At 30.2% G+C, this 20047-nt stretch overlaps 1 protein-coding gene across 2 annotated transcripts in view; it reads left to right on the top strand.

Moving 5' to 3' along the window:
- The window catches only part of LOC129958237 (gamma-butyrobetaine dioxygenase-like), a 53275-nt gene that overhangs the window by 26125 nt on the left and 7103 nt on the right, over positions 1 to 20047 (top strand). The window contains exons 1-8 of one of the 2 annotated variants that reach the window (XM_056070535.1): positions 575 to 682; positions 2901 to 3038; positions 10960 to 11096; positions 11685 to 11857; positions 12204 to 12403; positions 16657 to 16842; positions 19222 to 19397; positions 19485 to 19621. In XM_056070535.1, coding sequence (XP_055926510.1) covers positions 2921 to 3038; positions 10960 to 11096; positions 11685 to 11857; positions 12204 to 12403; positions 16657 to 16842; positions 19222 to 19397; positions 19485 to 19621 — 1127 coding nt within the window. In that variant the 5' untranslated portion in view covers positions 575 to 682; positions 2901 to 2920. Of the gene's footprint in view, positions 1 to 574; positions 683 to 2900; positions 3039 to 10959; positions 11097 to 11684; positions 11858 to 12203; positions 12404 to 16656; positions 16843 to 19221; positions 19398 to 19484; positions 19622 to 20047 lie in introns of those variants that run through there. The other variant, XM_056070534.1, reaches the window with a different exon arrangement.

Below are 20047 nucleotides of genomic sequence, written 5' to 3'. Positions count from 1 at the left end.
AAAATTGATGATAAAAGGATTAATTAATAAAAATTTTGTTTACTTTGAAACTTCCTCGGTTATTACATGCATCGAAATAAAAATAAATAATTCGTGCATAACGTGTCATTTAATTTAGAATGCAAAGAAATTAGAACTCAAGAAATAAAAACTTCCTTGAAAATATTGTTTAGTTATTTCATTTAAATGTGGGGGAAAAAAGGAAAAAAGAAATAACCGATGTCACCGGCTAGGAGCGAAGTAGATAGAACTGAAGCTTACATTTTTTTTAAGCTGGTTTTCGTCGGCTGGTGACCGAGGGATGTTTCTAAACACCTTGCATCATCTTGATAACTGAAGATATATTTATGTTGATGGCTTGTTCTCAACATATTTATCAAGAAAGACTGGGAGGGGGTGCCTTTATCTTATCTCTATCCTCAAATTTTAAAATAAGACAAAAATCTTATCTTTTTATTGCCAGCTGCAAATTCGCCCAGATCTGGTTATATGATAGCATATATTTCCTTACGTCAGAAAAAATCAACCAATTAGAACAGATGTACGAGGCCACACATTATCACTTATCTCGTGCAACTGATAAGATTCCATTAATAAGAAAGCCGCACCCTGCAAAGGTTATCACACTTTCAGCCTAAGAAAATCGCTTTACTCAGCAGTCAAATATTTTCTGAAGCTTGTCGTAAGTTCCAATATCAAATTCTATTTAGTTTAATTTTGCTTCCTATTAGCTAATAAATTAGCTAATAAATTTTTACTAAAAATTTGGTAATTTTTAAAGCATAAGTTTAAACAAATTTGCCTCAAAATATTTGCTGGCTTTAAAAAGTATCTTTTTAATTTATTAATGCGATTTTCAAATCTATGCTGGAATTTAAGTAATTTTTTTAAAAGGAAAGCCTAAAATATGTCCTGGCTCTAAATTGTCTTATTCTGTTTTCATGAAAGATTTCGAACTATCATTATTGTATATGCTTATAATTGATTTTTAAAAATCATTTATAGTAATTTCTGGATTTTTTTGCAACATTTTTATTGGTAGTCTAGCTATATAACTTATTGGATTTCCACCAACATTTTTCTAGCGGAGAACTTAAGAGTGTCCAAGTGTGTTATAAAATTTCTAGCATTGATTTAAAGAATTTAAAATATCTTATCACTCAACTGGCATTTCTGTATATTTTTATTTTTAAAATGTATTTTAACGACTAAAAATATGCAGACTGTAATATTCTGAAATGAAATACTTTTCCACCAAGTTTAATTTTAATTACACTCCCCCTCCCCTTGAGTTTCGTTTCAATTATGTGTTTTAGATGTTAGGGAGCCTTATTCGTCTCACAGTGCAATGAATAAGGCTCTATAAACTCTTACTCACGTTAGTTAGCTAGAATCTTCTATGCATGTTGGATGGCAAATCCAAGGTAGTCATTTCTCTGTACATTTGATAAAAGCTACGTCTGAAGAATTTTTTTTCAAAAACTGCATTTTTCCTTTTACTGATTTTGTGTTACTGATAACTCTATTCAAACTCAAATTTATCATTCAGAAACATTCTTGAGGGATTAATCTGTTTAAAATCACTTAAAATATTTATAAATTAAATAGCAGATAAAGAATTTATTCTATTTTGGAATGTAATTATCTTCCTTTGAAGAACTCATAAATTAGTTCCTTAATCCTTAAAGAACTCAATATGAAACTAAATACCTGACTGGCTAAAGCAGCAGAAATGAAAAGGCAGTTGTCTCAAAGACGGTAGCAAGTTTAGGAAATCAGAAGATCAAATATATATCTTAATATATTTGCTGCTATGACTTACTAATCGGAGCTCTTACCTAATTATATGTATTCTCTTAACTATAGGAGAGAAGGTAATCTAATTATGTAGAAGGACACCACAAGCGCGCATTACTTGTCATCTACAATCAACATGCTAATAGAATTTTTGCGTTAAGAGTGGTTTGGTTGCTTGGTGTTTTGTCTCGCTTGCAGCATTATGGTAGTAGGAATATAATTATTTTTAGCATTATTTCAAAAAATGCCCATTGAAAAACTTCTTTCTTGCATTTCTACAAAGGCTATAACAGCCTTCTATTCTCATTGTTGCATGTAATTCAACAATGTTCTTTTTACCTTAATAAAAGTATTTGTGTTGATAATTTAAACTATTTGTCAGTTGAGACTAGAAGCGATGCCGTTGGGCCAAACTTAAAGACAAGAACATAGTTTATCTTTCATTATGTGCTAAACTTTTAGGGAACTCTCTGAATGTCCTCTAGTAATACTATACATCTTCCTAATTAATTCGTATGAAAAAGCAATTCACCCAGTAAAATATTTTTGAATTATTTAACGTAATAAAAATAATGATACTGAAATTATCATTTGAAATCTGACAATAGATGGTAAAGTGCAAGCATACTGAGTAATGTTTATTGATGTTAACGAGTGCTTGAGTCCTGGCGATAACTTTGGATTGATTTGCTTTCTCCTTATTACTGATGAAGTAATTTGTATAAATAAAGAACTCATTGAAAAAAAATCTAAAAATGTTGATGACCTATCTAAACATACTTTTCCAATGAGTCATGCTTAATTTTAGATAAATCTCTTTTGCAAGATTAAGGCTCTTCGAAAAGGCCGGTGCTAAAGATTTGAATTGGACATTAAAAAAATCACGTTCGTAGATATTTCTACAGTCCATTGGGACAAATATTTCTGCTATGAAAGATTAATTCAAAACTGATGGTCTAAATACGACGCTTTTAGATATCTGTGCGTATCAAAGCTGTAGATATATATCCATAAAATATGCCAGAATAATTTCTATGATTTTTTTATTTTATATTGAAATATGATCTATTTAAAATCATCAACTCCTATAAATTATTTTGCAGATCTAAGCGCCAGGCTAGTAATGAGCGTAAGAAGTATATATAATCTGTGTCGGTTGGCTGTTCAACCAACATTTCGAGGGTTCTTGAAATCGGCCAGAAACCCGGAACTCAGCATAACTAGACGAATTCAAAATACAGGTAAGAATTTATTCTTTGAATTTCCTACAGAAAATTCGAAAATTAAAATTTTATATATGTTCTCAATGGAGAAATTATTTTATATAAATGGGAATTTTTTTTTCATACCTATTCATTATAGAAAGTTATAAGTTGCAAAGGCAAGACAAACCAGCGGCAATGGCTTTCTCAAAACTTTCTTTTTAATAACAATGCTATCCCTCTCTCTCGCATCAAGATCACATATATAACCTCTAGCATTCGATTGGCGCTACTACGGTAATAATGGATTGCATGCACTCTTTAAGCCTAAGACATACACAGACACATTAAAAGACCAGTTAGATAAATATTTTTTTTATAAAAACTAATAATTTAACAGATGCTGAATAGCAAACTATAATAATAGCTCATACTAAACTTTCTGATCTTTCTATTTTTTAATTTCAAGTCTTGCTAGAATAACATCAGATATTTGTATTAGTGCATTAATTCTAAATCTTCAAATAACCATTTGAAATTGCCATTTCTCAAAAGAATGCTTAAGATTTTGCAAGATAAACAAAAAAAAAAATGAAGCAAGATCTAAAAAATATATAAACAAGCTTATATGTTGAAATCAAAAAATGTAGTTCCAAAAGTAAATATTGAACAAAAAGACTAATAAAATCTGCTTACGGATATAAACTTGATATGAATAGAAGTAATTCATAGTAATGGCGGAAACTGTTTTTAGTACTTTGTTGTTAATACAGAGATCTACAACCTTCTTATCATTTGATAATGTTACAATTTTAGAAACGGTGATTAAATAAGAAAAAAACTGGAAAAAAATCAAAACTTTTTCAGCAGCAACTCTGATAACATAGATAAAATAGAAAAACAGAAAGTTGAGCTACTATTTTTCTATAGCTTAGTCTGCTGACTGATAACTCTTGCGAAACATTTAGAGTTTCGGAACAGTCAAGAATGGTATTGCGAAACGTAAAGAACAGCCTAGCTGAAGTTGCTTTTCAGCTTAATAAAAAATGAAATATTCTTCAGGAATCATTTTATTACTATGTCTCTTTTTAGCAAAGAAATTTTATTCTTCTAGATCTCTGATTCTGCATGATAAATTTATAATTAATTATAATAGTATTAAATTTTTAAACATGAAAATCAATGGAATGTAGATTAGTTTAATTCAGTACGAGATTTCAGATTGTCTGCATCAATTTATACAATCAAAATACCTAGATAAATCTATTGTTCATAGGAATAAACACTATAATTGTTAATTGTTTTATCACTCAATAGCATCCTTACGGGAACTAATTTTTACAAATTAAACGAATTCATATCTTAGATACCTAAACTTTTTATCTACCAGAAAGATTTGAGGAATTTCCTTAAGTATGCCGCTGCTTCTAATTCATCTTCGCTTCTATGTCACTTGCGCTCGATAAATTTCCCCCTTTCCGCTCAAGTGTCAAGAAAGACTACCACATTATAAACTTTATCTTTGCATGTAAGATTTGGCGATTTTACAATGTACGCCAAACTGTGCGGTCAACTGACCCATCAACCACCCCCAATAAAACGATTAACCAATAAAACTTTCCCTTACTCTCTGAAGAGGTCACTGTCTTTGTACATCACGAGAGGGGTTTGGTGGGGTTAATGAGTCACCCAAACTTGTTTGGGAAAAAATACTCTTTGAGTTGGATATTTTAGATTTTCTCTGCTTGCACAGAAAATCATACTGAGGCCCGCGTGAATGTTAGAAGGGCTCTTAGAACATAGAACTCATCACTGATTAATTATTGAAGCACTTCGATTTTGGGACATTTACCTGCTCTCTATAATTCTGTTAATTAACATTTCCGAATTCTGTAATTTAGAAGGAGTAATTCAATGTTTATAGTATTTCGTTTGACACGATTTTATTTTTATCAATAATTGCTTTTATTAATTTTTCAATCCAGGAGAATCGGCCAACATCTATGTGCCTATGAAATTGTAAGACCTCGGATTCATCCCAAAAGAATGGCTCAATCCTTTCTCTCAATAGTTTTAATACTAACAGCGAATTTTAATAAAATGTCCCTAATTTTTTTTTGAATTTTATAAGTAAATTATTTATTCAAAAAATATTAAATAGGTTTAATTGAGAAAGAAACGAACAAAATTAAATTGAATTTTTGTATATTTCGTTATTTCGTATTAAAGTTCTGGAATATTTCAGACTGAATATTCATCTAGGAATTGTTATAATTTTTACTTTTACATAAAAAAATAATATGAAAATAATAAAAAGGTGAATTTAAAAAAAATGAATATAATTTCTAAATAATTCTTTTTTTAATATGCATTCACAATATGCATAATATGGTCACTTACATTTAACAAAAATAAAGAAATAAAAAAAAATAAACTAACTGCAAACATTTATCTCTCTGACATTCAGCATAGTCAAGACTGTTCCGCATTTCTGAAAGCTTAACAGCATTTTTTGTTCATTTGTATGTAATTAAAATTTAAAAAAAAAGTTTTGAGAGATTCATTGAATAACTTGGTAGTAATGTTGCTTTTTTCAAAATAGAAATTATGATTACTCCTATATAACCATGAATTGAAGAAAAATAGTTGCAAAATATATTGTTACACAAATGCTAATACACATTAAAAAGCATTTTTTTTTAAAGTTTTTATGAAAGCAATGGCAAACTTAGTTTTATAATTCAGATTTATGGTTGCTAAAGTTTACTTAACTTGTCATTGATCGCTTACTCACAAGAGCATATTTAACTTCAAATTCTATTGGACATGTAACATTTACTATTGTTCTTAAAACCGTATACTATTCCGCTTTTTGCGCAATGCATCTTTTTTAATTTTCAGTAATCTCAACAAAAAATGGGAACTTGAAAAACGAAAGTGTTTAAATTTCAACTAATACGAAAACTTTCTCAATCTGCATTGTTTATGAGCATTACAGATAGTATACTTATCTAATATTAATTCATTTCACTGACATTGACCCTTATACATACAATAATTTGTTACATTAACGAGTAACAAGATTTAAAAATGGATACACTTTCTAAAAATCATAACGCTATAACTTCCGAAAATATTAAAACACAAAATTGATTTTTGCATCAAGATAAAGCTAAAAAAATTATCTTTTTAATGTTACCAATGCTTTAATCTACAAATTAAGTTTCGATTTTTAACGTGTTTTTAAAGAAACATTTTAACCATATTTTTCAACAATGTACTTCGCACAAAATAAAAATAAAATTTAATCTGCATGAGCACGTCAATGGGAAAAAATTAGCTGTTATCCACCTGTTGCCATCACATTGAAAGAAGTTCAAATTAAAAACATAAATCAAATATTATTGTAAATTAAATATATAAAAGTGTAAATTTCAGCTAGTGTCTGTATGAAGCGAACAAATTTGAAATATATTTTCTAAAAAGTAAATGGAGGAAAAGATTTCTATGAACTTTTACAATATCTATATTATTAATTAAATCAAACAATTAAATTTAAAGTAAACAGGGTTTATATATCTATTGGATAGTCACTGTAATCAGCGCCCATCAGTCAATTTTAATCAGGGGCACGCATCTACTAACAAAATGGTCTAAATGAACTAAATTACAATTTATGTTACTGGAGTCAATAAAAGCTCCGATGAATTAAGAATTTTAAATTTTTTCATAGGTCCTTTCAATTACCCTTTGTAATCCGTTTACATGTTTATCCTTTTACATTAACCTTTGAATCTTATTTAACAAATTTTGAGACATGAATATATTTACACTTAGCACTTAGATCTCTCCTCTCAGGAACCATTCAAGGCAGTGCATCATTTTGGCGTTTTATTTAATTATTTTATTAAATTTTGAGTGATAAAAATATGTAGATTAATTTTCTGGGAAAATTCATATATATTAATTTTTCGGAGCAATGAACAAGGCTCTTATTAATAATAATAAGATAAATGATAAGATAAATGTATGTACAAGATCTCATAAATGAAAGATCAAATAAAATTTTTACAAAAATTATCGCCATTCCATTATTACCAATAAGCCCGACCGGAAATGCAGCTATGGAAAACTAAAAACCGTCACCCGCGCCAAGTTTTCTTGCCAAAGGTCCAAATCCCAGTAAACCTATGACAGCAACAGGGGTAGGGAATGATTTACCGAGCGCAAAAGTTCCGATTCCGGCAGGCAAAGTAATCAAAGAGTCTTCCAACCTTTTTTTTTGAGGGGGGGGGAGGGTTAAGGATTTATTTTTTGTGGCATTTTCAGGATAATTTAATTTTGTCTTTACAAGGGCTGAATTGATTACTAAGTAAGCTGACTACGCATTCAAATTAAAATCAAGTGAAGTTTAAATTTTAGAACATCATTCATAGTATTTTTTTCATGCTTTCAAATTTGCTTGCAGATCCAGCTTTTTTGCTATTGGCTGAATGACTCATAAACCAGCAATAATTTGTAATAGAATATTTAGATGGTTAAAAAAAATTAATAATATTGTTTGAAATTAGTTTTCAATTTAACTTTTTGCTCTCAGAAAAGTAATTCCATCCATAATTATTCTCCTACATACAAGGACTTGTTCATTGCTCTGAAATATATATATATTATATAAGTCTCAAGTTGAATTTTCCCAAAAAATAATCTACATCTTCTTACCACTCTGTTGATATTTTTACCAATCAAAATTAAAAATAAACGAATAAAACGTCAAAATGATGCACCATCTTCAAAGGTGCCATTCGCCTGCAAAGAGCTGAATTTTTATTCGTGGCATTGCAATTGGCTGTCTTGAAAGTGACCCCCAATTAAATTTAATATAGGTATCATATTTCTTAAAAAATGTTTGTGTAGAGATTGGAATCAATAATAATTAAAAAATCCGGCTTTGAAAACTGATGACTGGTAGACCCCCATCCTCCGAGACATTCATTTTATAAAGGATCTTGCATGCCTTAATTTGGCTCAGTTTGTGTAATGAAAATTAAATTCATATTCATTTACTTATGAATACTTCCATCATTAGTTTATATTAAGACAATAATCTGCTTTTGCTTATTAATAAAAAAATATTTTTAAACGCTCACAACTCGATTGCCAAGGGCGGAAACGAATTTAGCATACGAAACTTAATGATTTGATTTGGGAAAGTTCGAGGTAAGTGAATTAATCAAGATATTAAAAAGTTTCATTTTTATTTTTAATCAGCTTTATTTTAGTTCTGAGGAATAAGAGTTAAAAACAAAATTTTTCAATCAATGCAAGTAATTTAACCCTTAAATTTTCGATTTCGAGTAAAGGCGCCCAGGGCACTTGGCCTGCCTGTCCCATCGTAGCTACGTCTCTGGAATCAGAGCTGTCCAGAAAGCATTACTGTGTGACGCTAGCTTCATAAGCCAGTTAACAGCCTCTGGACAGAGGTGATCACTTTTGTCTAGTGGTTATGTTACGCGGCTACGGAGCCTAGCATTGCAGGTTCGATCTTCGCTCATAGCAATCTGCCACAACTGTATATAAGCTGTATAATTTTAACTTTCTAATTTTAATTTGGTTGTCAGGCACTACTTTTAGAGAATTTAAGCTCGATTGTCCCTGCAGAACGTGTTACACATTGCTTTTAATCGGTATTTAGTTTTACTGTCTGTATTTTATTAAATCTGCATTTTAAATATTATTCTTTAATTTGCTTATTCACTCAGTGATCAGAGCCGTCTTTATAAATTTGAATGTACTAAAATTATTTGAGACCTTATCAAAATCTTCAATACTGGTTTGAGTGCAAATAATCCAACAAAAATATGTATCTTTTATAAAATAATTCGGAGGCAAGAGTAATAAAGTCACCTGTTCTCCAATCAGCGCCTTGCAATTTTGCAAACTAGCTTGCGCTAGTTTGTAAATACTGGCTTTACTTTGGCCTGGCAAGTACTTGCAAAATACTGGCTTCAAAACAGTATTTTGCAAGCCAGCTTTCATCACTTCTAATCGCCCTAGGTTGATTTTAACGTGATAGTTCATTTTAATGATTATATTATAAATATACAAAAAAAATATTCGCATATTGACTTTGAATGAATATATTTTGAAATGATATTAGCATTACAACATCGATGACTATCTAGTTACAAGCCGTAATCATAATTTTACTTTTCAGATGTTTAAAACTAGGTAAAATATTTTTAGTTTAAAATTTGAATGATTTAAATTTTTAGGTGCCTTTGAATTATCGCATCCCAGGGCTACAGCCCAATTTCCATCGGAAATTAAATTAATTCAGAGAAAATCTGAAAAATAAACTTACTCCATATTGTAGTATCCATTTGTCAAATTTAAATACTAGTAGTTGAATATTTATAAATTTTCGAAACACCTAACGCTTTAACAAAACTTCTCTTTCTGCATATACAAGAAGCACGAATAAGATTTCTATTAATATACTTTTATTTTTAGATAGATATCTTTATTCTCAATCAGAGAATGAATTATGCAATATTTTGTACTCATTATGGAAAGCACTCAAAATCATATTTTTACTGATTCTGATAGCCTCGAATTTATAGATATCAGATCAGTGACACATGAATGCTTATACTAAGACAGTGACCTGATTCGTCTGCAGACAGAATTTCAAAGAGCTCTAACGGCTTTTTGGACTTTCAACTGTTTACTATATAAGATTATGTCTACTCTACTCAAGATAACTGGAATAGAGGAAAATGACCTTTTGAAGCGTGTTTATCGGCAGATTCTGTTCACGTGAAAGGATATCGCGCGACCCAACCCTTATTGCTTGCTCTTCTATCGAAAATTATCTTTGTTTCGAAATATGATTTCTTTTTCAACATTTTAAAATATTTTCGATCCAAATGGATCCCTGTTTTCCTAAAATTCATTAAAATCACTATGTACTGGATTTTGAAATTTTATTTTAATGAATAAATGTTCCAATCACATTTTCATGAATTCTAATTAAATTTGTATTATAGGATGACCATGATAATTTTTAATATGAAATTATATAAGTTTATCAGTGTGATTATCAAAGGTTTTGTTTTTCTGTATTAAAAACGGGAATGAAAAATTGTTTCAATTTGCTATTCATGTTTTGCAATGATTACACCAAGCTCTGTCTGCAATTTATCCAGTTTGAACCGAACCGAATCAATGAAATGAAATGAAATGCTTAAAACTTATTTTGCAGAAACGCGTAAAGTTGCTTACAAAATAGGTTTTGGAAAAATGCTATCTGTTGTTTAAACGAATGTGTCTGGCTCTCGAACTGTTTCAAATCCGTCATTTCTAGTCTAGTAGTCCCTAGACATAATAAGAAACATTACCGATATTAAATTTTAGTCTGTTTTACTATTTTATAAGTTTTAGAACTCCAATATCTACTCGACAGTCTTTTTCTGCATATCAAATTATGTACTGTTTCTTGCCCACTTTTAGCATTAATATTTTAATTTCGAGATATAACTTCGATATAAACGTACTCACGTTGTCATTCAAATGCTTATTTTCCGTCAGTAGCATTTATAGAAAAATTATATGCTACTACCCTGTTAGTGCAAAATGTACGATATCTTCATAATGTTCGACATTCCGAATGCCCATTTCATTGTATAGATCTTTTTAACACCATAACAACATTTAAACTTTCCCCCTCGGATTAATAGCTTTTTATTTAAACGTGAAAATCTAGTTTTACAATACCCCCCCCCCCCTTCTTATCTAGTACGTAAATCCATTAAGAAATTTAGTGGGAGAATATAGTTTGACTTGGTTACAATTTAATCGCAAAAAAGGAAATTAGCGCAATAATTTGTGTTTGCTTTTATTTCGGTGCACAATAGTAGCATTGAATGGAAGAATATAATTTTTTTTATTTCCTTTGCAACAGGTTTAAGAGCCGGAGCAACAGCAGCTTTTGCTGCGGATGAAGATAATACAACTATCATGAGAACCTTCCCTACGTCGCACCATTCCTTGAAAGTTGGCTTCCAAGATAATTTGGCTTGCAACTTTTATTACATATGGGTGCGTATACACGTTATTTTTTTAATAAGCAAAAAACGTACTGAAATATATTTTTGATTATCATTAACTTTTATCAGGAAGCTGCCGAATAAAAAACGCATTTATTAAACTTTTGTACTACATTTCAAAAAATTTTGTGTAAAATATTTACGTTGTGAGCCGGTGAATATTGCAGCTATTCTGCAAAAAATACTTATTGTTTTAGATATTAAGAAATATTTTTAAAATACAATAGATGCACATAAATAAGATTAATAATTCCCAAGGAACCTCTATATTAAAAACAAAAGGAGTTGTTTTACTTCATCATTTTTTGTTTGTATCCTAAATTAGAATTCAGATATTTTAATCTATTTTTTTAAATGAACAGTATTTTGTGGAAATTCTTCTCGAAGTTCAACAACAAAAACTATTTCGGAATTTGAATAATTAAAAGTATAGAAGCCATGCAGAAGATAAAATGATAAACAACAGAGCGTTTTACATAATTGTGAGCCTCAAAAGCTATGTTTTTATGTATGATTTAAAATTCTATTTCGCATTACAGCTTTTGTTTTAATAATATATATTCTTGGTTTATTCTCTTAGCTCAGAGACAACTGTCAGTGTAGCAGCTGCATTCATTCTGAAAGTAAACAAAAGATGGTTGACACTGTCAGCCTTGACCTTAACATAAAACCAGAATCATATTATGTAACAGATAGTGGGAAATTGAAGGTCATTTGGCCTGACGGACATGTTAGTTTGTACGATCCTGACTGGTAAGCTATTTCCAAAGAATTCTAATTTTCAACTAACGCATCGCTAATTTTAAATTAAAGCACGAAATAGAATTTGATTATTTCTATTTTTATAATTTTAGCCTAGCCCTTATAATAAACCTAGCTGGCATCTATCTTTATAATATTTTTTTAACTTCTTGCCGATTTCTGTAACCAAATTTTATTACTAATTATGTTAATTTTTGAATATAAATTCATTCTCTCATTTAAAAAAATTCTTTTAAATATTAAGATTTAAAAATAGAACTAGAGAACTGAATTTAGTAATTTTTTTTATCGTTAACTGATTGAGGCTGTTGCTTTTAACGCAGAAAATCACTTGCAGGTTGCATAAGCACGGTAACGACTTTGAACTGGATAGCTATGACACTGTTCATGACAATTTGCCGCCATTGACAACATGGAATAGAGAAGTAATACGAGATTTGAAACCGGAAATTAGTTATAAAGAAGTTATGGAGACTGAAGAAGGTTTAAAGAAATGGTTGACAATGATGTACAAATATGGTATTGCAATAATGAAAGGTAACTTTAATAATTTAATAAAAAATAACTCATGATAAATAAAAGAAAAATTAAAATGTCCCAGAAAGGTAAACTGATCTCATAGTGCAGAGTACAAAGGAATATTTAAAGTAAATATGACACGAAATGGAAATATAGAAGGTTGCCTTTTTTTTTATCGTAAAATAACGCCCTTCTTGCCTATACTTGTGTATGCAAGAATGTGTTCAAGTTACTTAATAGCGCAGGCAATTACTTTTTATATTAATGAAATGAAAATTTAAGAATTCACACATACTTTCAGTATCAGATTAAGAAGGCATTTTGTAAACCGATATAAGGAAAAATATTCCCTGCATATCGAATGTATCGTTCACCTTTGCTATGAGTATCAATATTTCCTCCTTCTTAGTTGAACAAACTCTTAGCTTCTAATCTCAAAATGGATTAAACTCTTGCCTACAATACAGTTGATTTTTCAAATATTAAACAAACACTTTTATTTAATCAGCACTAATTGTAGAGGTTACGCAGATGCGGACAAACAGCCGCTCCTTAACTTATGCCTTTTAAAAAATATTTCTTTTTTAAATAAAAGTCAGATAGTTTTAAATTCATTAAACATATGCATTTAAAAAAAAGCATATGGCACAACATGACATAAAATTGATAACCAAGAAGTGCAAAACAGTAGAAGTGCCTACTGTTAATTTCAGTATCCCGAGATGAGCAGTTTTCGGCGATTGTACTTCACTAAGGGATGGTAAGCAGAAAAATCGGTGATTATCACACCTCCTAATTCGGCAAATAAGCTGAGTTAAGTTTATTGTCAAATATAAAAATCCCATCCTTTCATCTCATTACTTTTTTGATAAAATAAATGGTTTCTGAAGTATGCGCAAAAGCGCGGAGGGCTTTGGAATGTGCGAATGAAGCTCAAACTATTAACTGCAGCATTCTTTACTTTTTAAATGCTATTAGATAGAATCGCATTATTGCACAAATAAAAAAATAATATCAAATATGCTAAAATCACACACTTTTTTCCTCATTTTATTTTCTGTAAATTTTTTTATCATATATTTTGAGTTTATCTGATCATCAGTTTCATGCTCAATCGCAAATATAGCCAAAACCATTAAGACAATTTTGTGAAATATTCGAATGTAAGAAATTCTTGATATAACTTGGAGAGACTCTTTTCGCCACTTGTTACAGTTATTGGTATAGTTAGCAATAATCTTAAGGAAATACTAACGTTTGGGGCAAAATTTAACTTTATTAAATTTAGTACATTGCTTAGACTTTTTTTATCCAGAAGCGCAGACACTTAGTAGAGTTTTTTTAGACATAGTATTTAAAAGGTATACAAGAAAATACCTTATCTTCTTGTATACCTATTTAAAAGGTATACAAGAAAATACCTTTTAAAATATATACGTGTCAAAAAGTGAAACAAGCATTTATTTCTTGCAATTAGACGTATACTTCAAAATGCAAAGTTTCCTCAAATAACGTACCAAAATGTATAAAAATGTTTTATTTTCCACCTCTGCAAAAGCCAAAGTTATAAAAATTAAATTTTTATACAGGCCCCATAGCGAAAGTGTCAATTAGTAAAATATTTTTATTATACCTATCTATGCACATAAAAAGTTTCATTCATTTATCTTTAAAATAAACCGAGATAGACCATTTTCCCGTACCTCTGACCAATATTTGAGCGGCACTTAAATTGTAATTTTCGGGACAATATGCTTATAATGAAAGATTATTAAAACGGTACAATCAGAAAATAATAAGGATCTTATTAACTTTCATTAATTTTTTGTAAATGGTCAGATAATATAATACATTAACTAAAGTGCTTAAAAACTTGTTCAATCTGAACACGTTCAACATCTATACAAAATTGCATTCTTTTAATAATGCTTGTACATGTTCGAGCGAATTCGTCATTAGTGATTTGAAGACAAGACTGTTGAATTCCACTTCTAATTCTACCCCATTTATGTCAAGAGAATCCGCGTGAGTAAAAATGCATTCCAAATTTGTACAAGGTTTTATTAGAGTTTCTTAGACATGGTATTTAAACGTGTACTGAGTATCCTAAAAAAAGTGGAAATTTCTTAAACTATTGCAATTACACTCCCAAATGCAGAGTTTTTTCAAATAAAATATTTTCTTAAAAAATCCTAAGAACAAAGAGTAAATATTCCCGATTTTTAAAATTTTTTTATTCCTACCTCATTTATATCAACAGAATCTCCATCAGTTAAGATCAATTGCAAATTCTTAATATTTTAGTACAATTTCTTTAGACGTGGTATTTAAAACGTGCACAGATTGTCCTAAGAAAGTGGAACAAGCATTTCTTTAACTATTGCAATTAAACATACTCCCAGATACAAAGTTTCTCCGAATAAAATATTAAAAAAGCGCGCCTTGCGTATTCTATATTAATTTATTAGACAAATTGTTAGTTTTTCTGCGGAAATTATAAAGATTTACTATATTATTTTATTACTTACTATATTTATGTAATTTTTATTGTTAATATGTTCATGTTTAAATAAAATAATTCAATTTTTTTTCGTAAAATATTCGCTTGAAAATAAAAATTCTTGACTCTCCAGTAATACACATATTTATACCCGGAATGTTTACGACTCTCGTAAAAATAGCGTCCTCAGAGCCACGGAAGCATATATAGATTGCCATAATGATTGTTTAAAAAAAAAAAAAAAGAATCACCTAACATATTCTAGGATTTTTTAAATACCTTGATATCAAAATCTCACAAAATTGATACTGAGATTTTTCGTTCTCTTATGAAGCGTGTATATACACAGATAGTACATTTTCGTTTATTTAATTAAATGCACTGCTTTTTTATGGTTGTTTTCTTTAGAATAAAGGTTGTAAATATTTTTAGCTTCTAGGAGTAAACAATATAAACACAAATTATTAATTCTTAGAGGAAGAAAAATTTGATCTGTAAAATGTCGATTAACAAGTTAACATCCGTGGTGGTCATCGGTGACCAGGGGGGTCATTTGAATGCGAGTGCGAAATTCAGTTAGTTTTAATATAATATATAACAAATGAGTATTTTTCTCAACTCTTAGCCAACTTTTGTCCCTTCCGGAATTGGTAAAATATGGCGCTCCATAAAATTGTCCGGGTTGTCTTCCCTTAAGCGAAACCACACTGTCTTTACTTCCCTTCTCCTCTTAAATAAATAGAATTAAAGGCTCTAAAATACACTCTTGTATCTAATTACTGAAAAATCTTTATAAATACCTTCATGCATAACTTTCTCAAAGAAGTTTAAATACACGGTGGTTATAATTAAACTTACCATATAAACAGCATCCTACAATGCAACGGATGAACGGATTGCAACGAAATTTAGTATATAGACTATACACGATGCGCTCACGGAATTTCGAAAAAAAAAAAAAAATTTAGTTCCAAAATGTCCATTATAGGGCGCATTTTCCGGAAAAACATTAATACAATAAACGACCAAAATAGAATAAAGAAACAATATTAAAAATCCAGAACAAAAATCATGTGTAATAAAATAAAAAACCGGGAAAAGCTGGAAACTCCATAACACTTTATGTGCGAAGCATCAGAACAGATCAGTTAAGATTTGCTTTGAACACACATTGTCCATCCACTTGAAATTAGGAGAATGAAGGTGGTCACATGCAGCACCTTTCCTTACATCGTCCTGGACACGATTAACAATTGTTCATTTTGTGCAATTTCGTCCTAATCTGTTCTTGTTTCTGCAAATTGAACTGTTTTTTTTTTTTTTTTTTTTTTCCCTTTCAAACAACGTACTGTTATTTTTTTCCTTACCTTTACTTAATGTGATTCGTGACAAGGTGATCAGAAACTAATCAATAAATGTTAATATTGATTCTGTATTACGTTTTGGTCGCTTATTGTGTTAAATTTAATGTTTTTCCCGAAAAGACGCCCTCTGGTGGACATTTTGGAACTTTTTTTTTTTTCGAAATTCCGTGAGCGCATTTTGTGTATAGTCTATATACTTGAAGATATATATAATTAAATTTACGCGTACAAATTATTGAATTTCAGGAAATGTCATAATTCATTTTAATCAAATTTGTTCGATTATTAGATCTTCAGTTATCCATTCTAAGTGTTCTGAAAATCAATGAACTCTGATGTGACAGAGAATTTCTATAATACTAAAATCTAGTAGAATATAATATGCTTTTACGATTGCTAATTTTTAGATGTGCCTTGCCAAAAAGGAGAAGTTGTAAAAGTCATGGAACGCTTCGCATACGTGAAAAAAACTAAATGGGGTTCATCGTTTGATGTCATTTGTGAGCCTGTACAAAATGATCCTAAACATCTAGCTTATACTGGAATGTATTTGGAGTTGCACACTGATATGAATTACTTGGAAAAGAGTCCAGGTAATAAATAATTTTATATTTTACAAATTTGGAAGTGTATAAATTCTTGAAGCCTGCACGTTTTTAGATCGCATATTTTATGGTTAAAATATCACTTTATCGTAAAAATTTAAATTTAATGTCATTCTTTTTTTTTTACTTTATACAGTAAATCTTCATTAATTCATCACTCAAGGGACCAAACATTTTTGACGACTTAAGCGGAGTGAGAATTTTTGGGGAGAAAAAAACTGAAATATTTTCATGAAATGTTGTAAAATTCATTGACAAAAACAAGATTTAAAAAAATCAATACATGCAAATGAATGAGTGAGAAATAAAAACACTTTTTATAGTTGCCATGTTTTATTTTCCTTTAATTACTTTGGTACATTAAAATAATCCAACAGTGTCGATTGATGAAGGTGCTGATTACTGGAAATAACTTTCTTTTCCGATATACTTAAATCTAAAATCTTCGTTTGTTGTACCTTGAATGGATGTTATGTACTGTCGAACTTTTTCCAAGGCTTCGATTATTTCTGTTATGTTGGGTACATTTGATCAATATTCTTGAAATCGCTATCTTCACTTGATATGTTGTGTTTTTCTTTCAAAAATTCAAATGTCAAAGCTTGTATAGTCACTTGTGAGTAGAGCGCGATCTCGTTATCAATGTTGACAGAAACAATAACGTCATTGGCGCTGCCCCCTTTTTCATTTGCTGTTTGCAGCAAAGTCTAATGGTTCCGGGTTGATAATGTTTTCGCTGACTATTTCTTTATATTCTCTATTTGCTATGAACCCTGCAAGTCAGAAACTATTTGAAACAGTTATAATGTACATAGAAGTTTCGGTTTTCGATGCGATTAACTAACTGTTCGTTCTTATCCAATGCTTTAATCAGTTCCTTTACAAGTATTTTTGTATTTTCATTTAAGATCACGAAATATCTCATGATTTAAAGGCTGAAGAAGTGCAATTACATTTGGAAGAAGAAAAAAGGAAAAAGAAAAAAGAAAAAAAAATCGAGTACTTTGAATTTTCTTCATACTTTTAACTGGGAGGGATTTAACATTTTTAAAGCCGCATGTTTGTTTTTTTCTTATCACAACTAGTTTTAGTTCCTTATTTCTTTCATATCAACTTTAAGCAGAAATACCAGGCGTTATTTGCTTGCTTTTCCAGAAGTGCACTTTTCATCCTTAAATGACACAATTTTATAACTCTAAAAGCGATAAAATAAGCCAATTCCACCAAGATTAAAAACATTTGAAGCATTAAACTTAAATAAAATGCCCTTGAGAACACTGTTTTTCCAGTCTTCTGTATCATCAACTTCAACTGCTTCTCCGCTAATCATTTTTTTTTTTAAAAGCAATATCTGTCTTTGAAACAATCCAGCCAACCATTGTTACCACCGAAATCTTAATGTTCAACTCTTCAGCAATTTCCATGGCTTTTTCTTTAAAAATCATGGCAGAAAATGGCATATTTTGTGAGATGGTATGTTTTAACCATCGGACTAAACCTTCCCAATCTCGTCAAACTTCAATTTCCTTTCCCCTTTTTTGCCTTTGCAATCAGCTTCTTCAGTGACTTGCTATGGTGAAAGAATATCGTTTAATGTAATCCTGGGAATATGGTGTTCTTTGGCAATAGCTGTTTTTGAAACATTTTATTTTTCAAAACGCAATTAAGTCTTTTTTTTTCCCCTTTAAAAGATAGCGAGGTAAATTTTCGTTTCACTGGTTTGTTAAAAACTTAATCGAACCACGATACTGCAAGAGAGAAAATAGCCCGTATAGCGGGACTTACTCGTTCTGAAATGAAATGATCAAGAAAAACGTTTACTCTACCAGAATTGCGGCGAGAGGTGTGCTTCGAATGACTAGCAGCCAGAGGTGTGTTACATGTTCATAGAGAAATTCCAAAAACTCACATCGCCAAATTGGGTCTTGTATGGAAAAGGAATACTTAACAATAGAGACCTTCAGGTATTTTGTTGAAGTGACAAGTATGGTAGAAAATTTCCCGTATAGTCTTCGATTACTTAAAGTGAAGGGGCGGGGCTAAAAAGACAACACGATGGCATGCAAAATGGAGAAGAAATATATTTTTGACCATTTTTGAGGGTGACAGTTATCCGGAGTAGAATTAAATTTGGTGACGAGTAAAGGTGGTTTATTTTACATTATTGTATAAGAATCTTGTCGGGACAAAGAAAACGATGACTTGTTGATGTTTAATTATATAAGAGAAAATTAACCTCTTAATAAGACTCGATAGACTTTAATCTAAAAATTCTATTTTTAAAGTTTTAAACACTAAGTGGATTTTTGTTGTTTGACATTCGAGTACAATAATTTCACAACTTTATGTAAACTTCTCAAACTTCAGGTATACAGGCTCTTCATTGCCTGAAAGCAAACCCAGCTGGTGATGGAGACAGCATTGGAGGACAGTCGTTTTTCGTCGATGGTTTCTACATAGCTAAATGGCTTAGAAAAGAACATCCATCTTCATTCCACACTCTTACTTCAACCCTGGTTGAATTTAAAATACACAGCCACAATGTAAGTACACCGGATTTCTTTCCTTCCATTCCCCATCCCTTAATTCTGATGTAAGAAGTACCTGTTTGTAATTATGGTATACTGTAGATGGAATACAGCAATCATCAGTATGTCTTGTGTGCTAGTAAAAGTGGGCACCTGAAAGAAGTGCATTACAATACTCGGACAATGGCTCCTTTGAGAGGTCCAGCTGATGCCGTGCAGCCCTTTTATGAAGCATATAAGTAAGTTCATTGTAGCTACAAAGTAGTTTTTATTACTTAAATTTGAAATATTTGGAGTGTTGTTGAATAATCTAAATGTGCTGAATTAAGTTAATTAAAATGGCATTATATTCAACCTTCAGAAAATATGAATTAGCATGATTCGAACAGTTTTTCTAAATAAGTCACCATTTGTGATTTCGACATCCATTTAAAAATCCAAATAACTGAACTTAAAATTATTGAAGTGATATTCATATGTAAGGCATATTTTAATTTCATTAACAAGCCAAAAAGTTTTTACAAAAATTGTTGAATGCATTTGTTTCATTAAAGATTTTATTTTTGAGACGCACATCAATATCAACAATTTCATTTGCAAGGTACAATTAAAAAAAATAGATTAACAGTTTCATTGATGATAAAATTTTGTTCACAAAAATTGTG

Source organism: Argiope bruennichi, chromosome X1 (assembly GCF_947563725.1).
Source record: "Argiope bruennichi chromosome X1, qqArgBrue1.1, whole genome shotgun sequence".
Lineage (NCBI taxonomy): Eukaryota > Metazoa > Arthropoda > Arachnida > Araneae > Araneidae > Argiope > Argiope bruennichi.
This window is presented reverse-complemented; position numbering and strand designations above follow the sequence as displayed.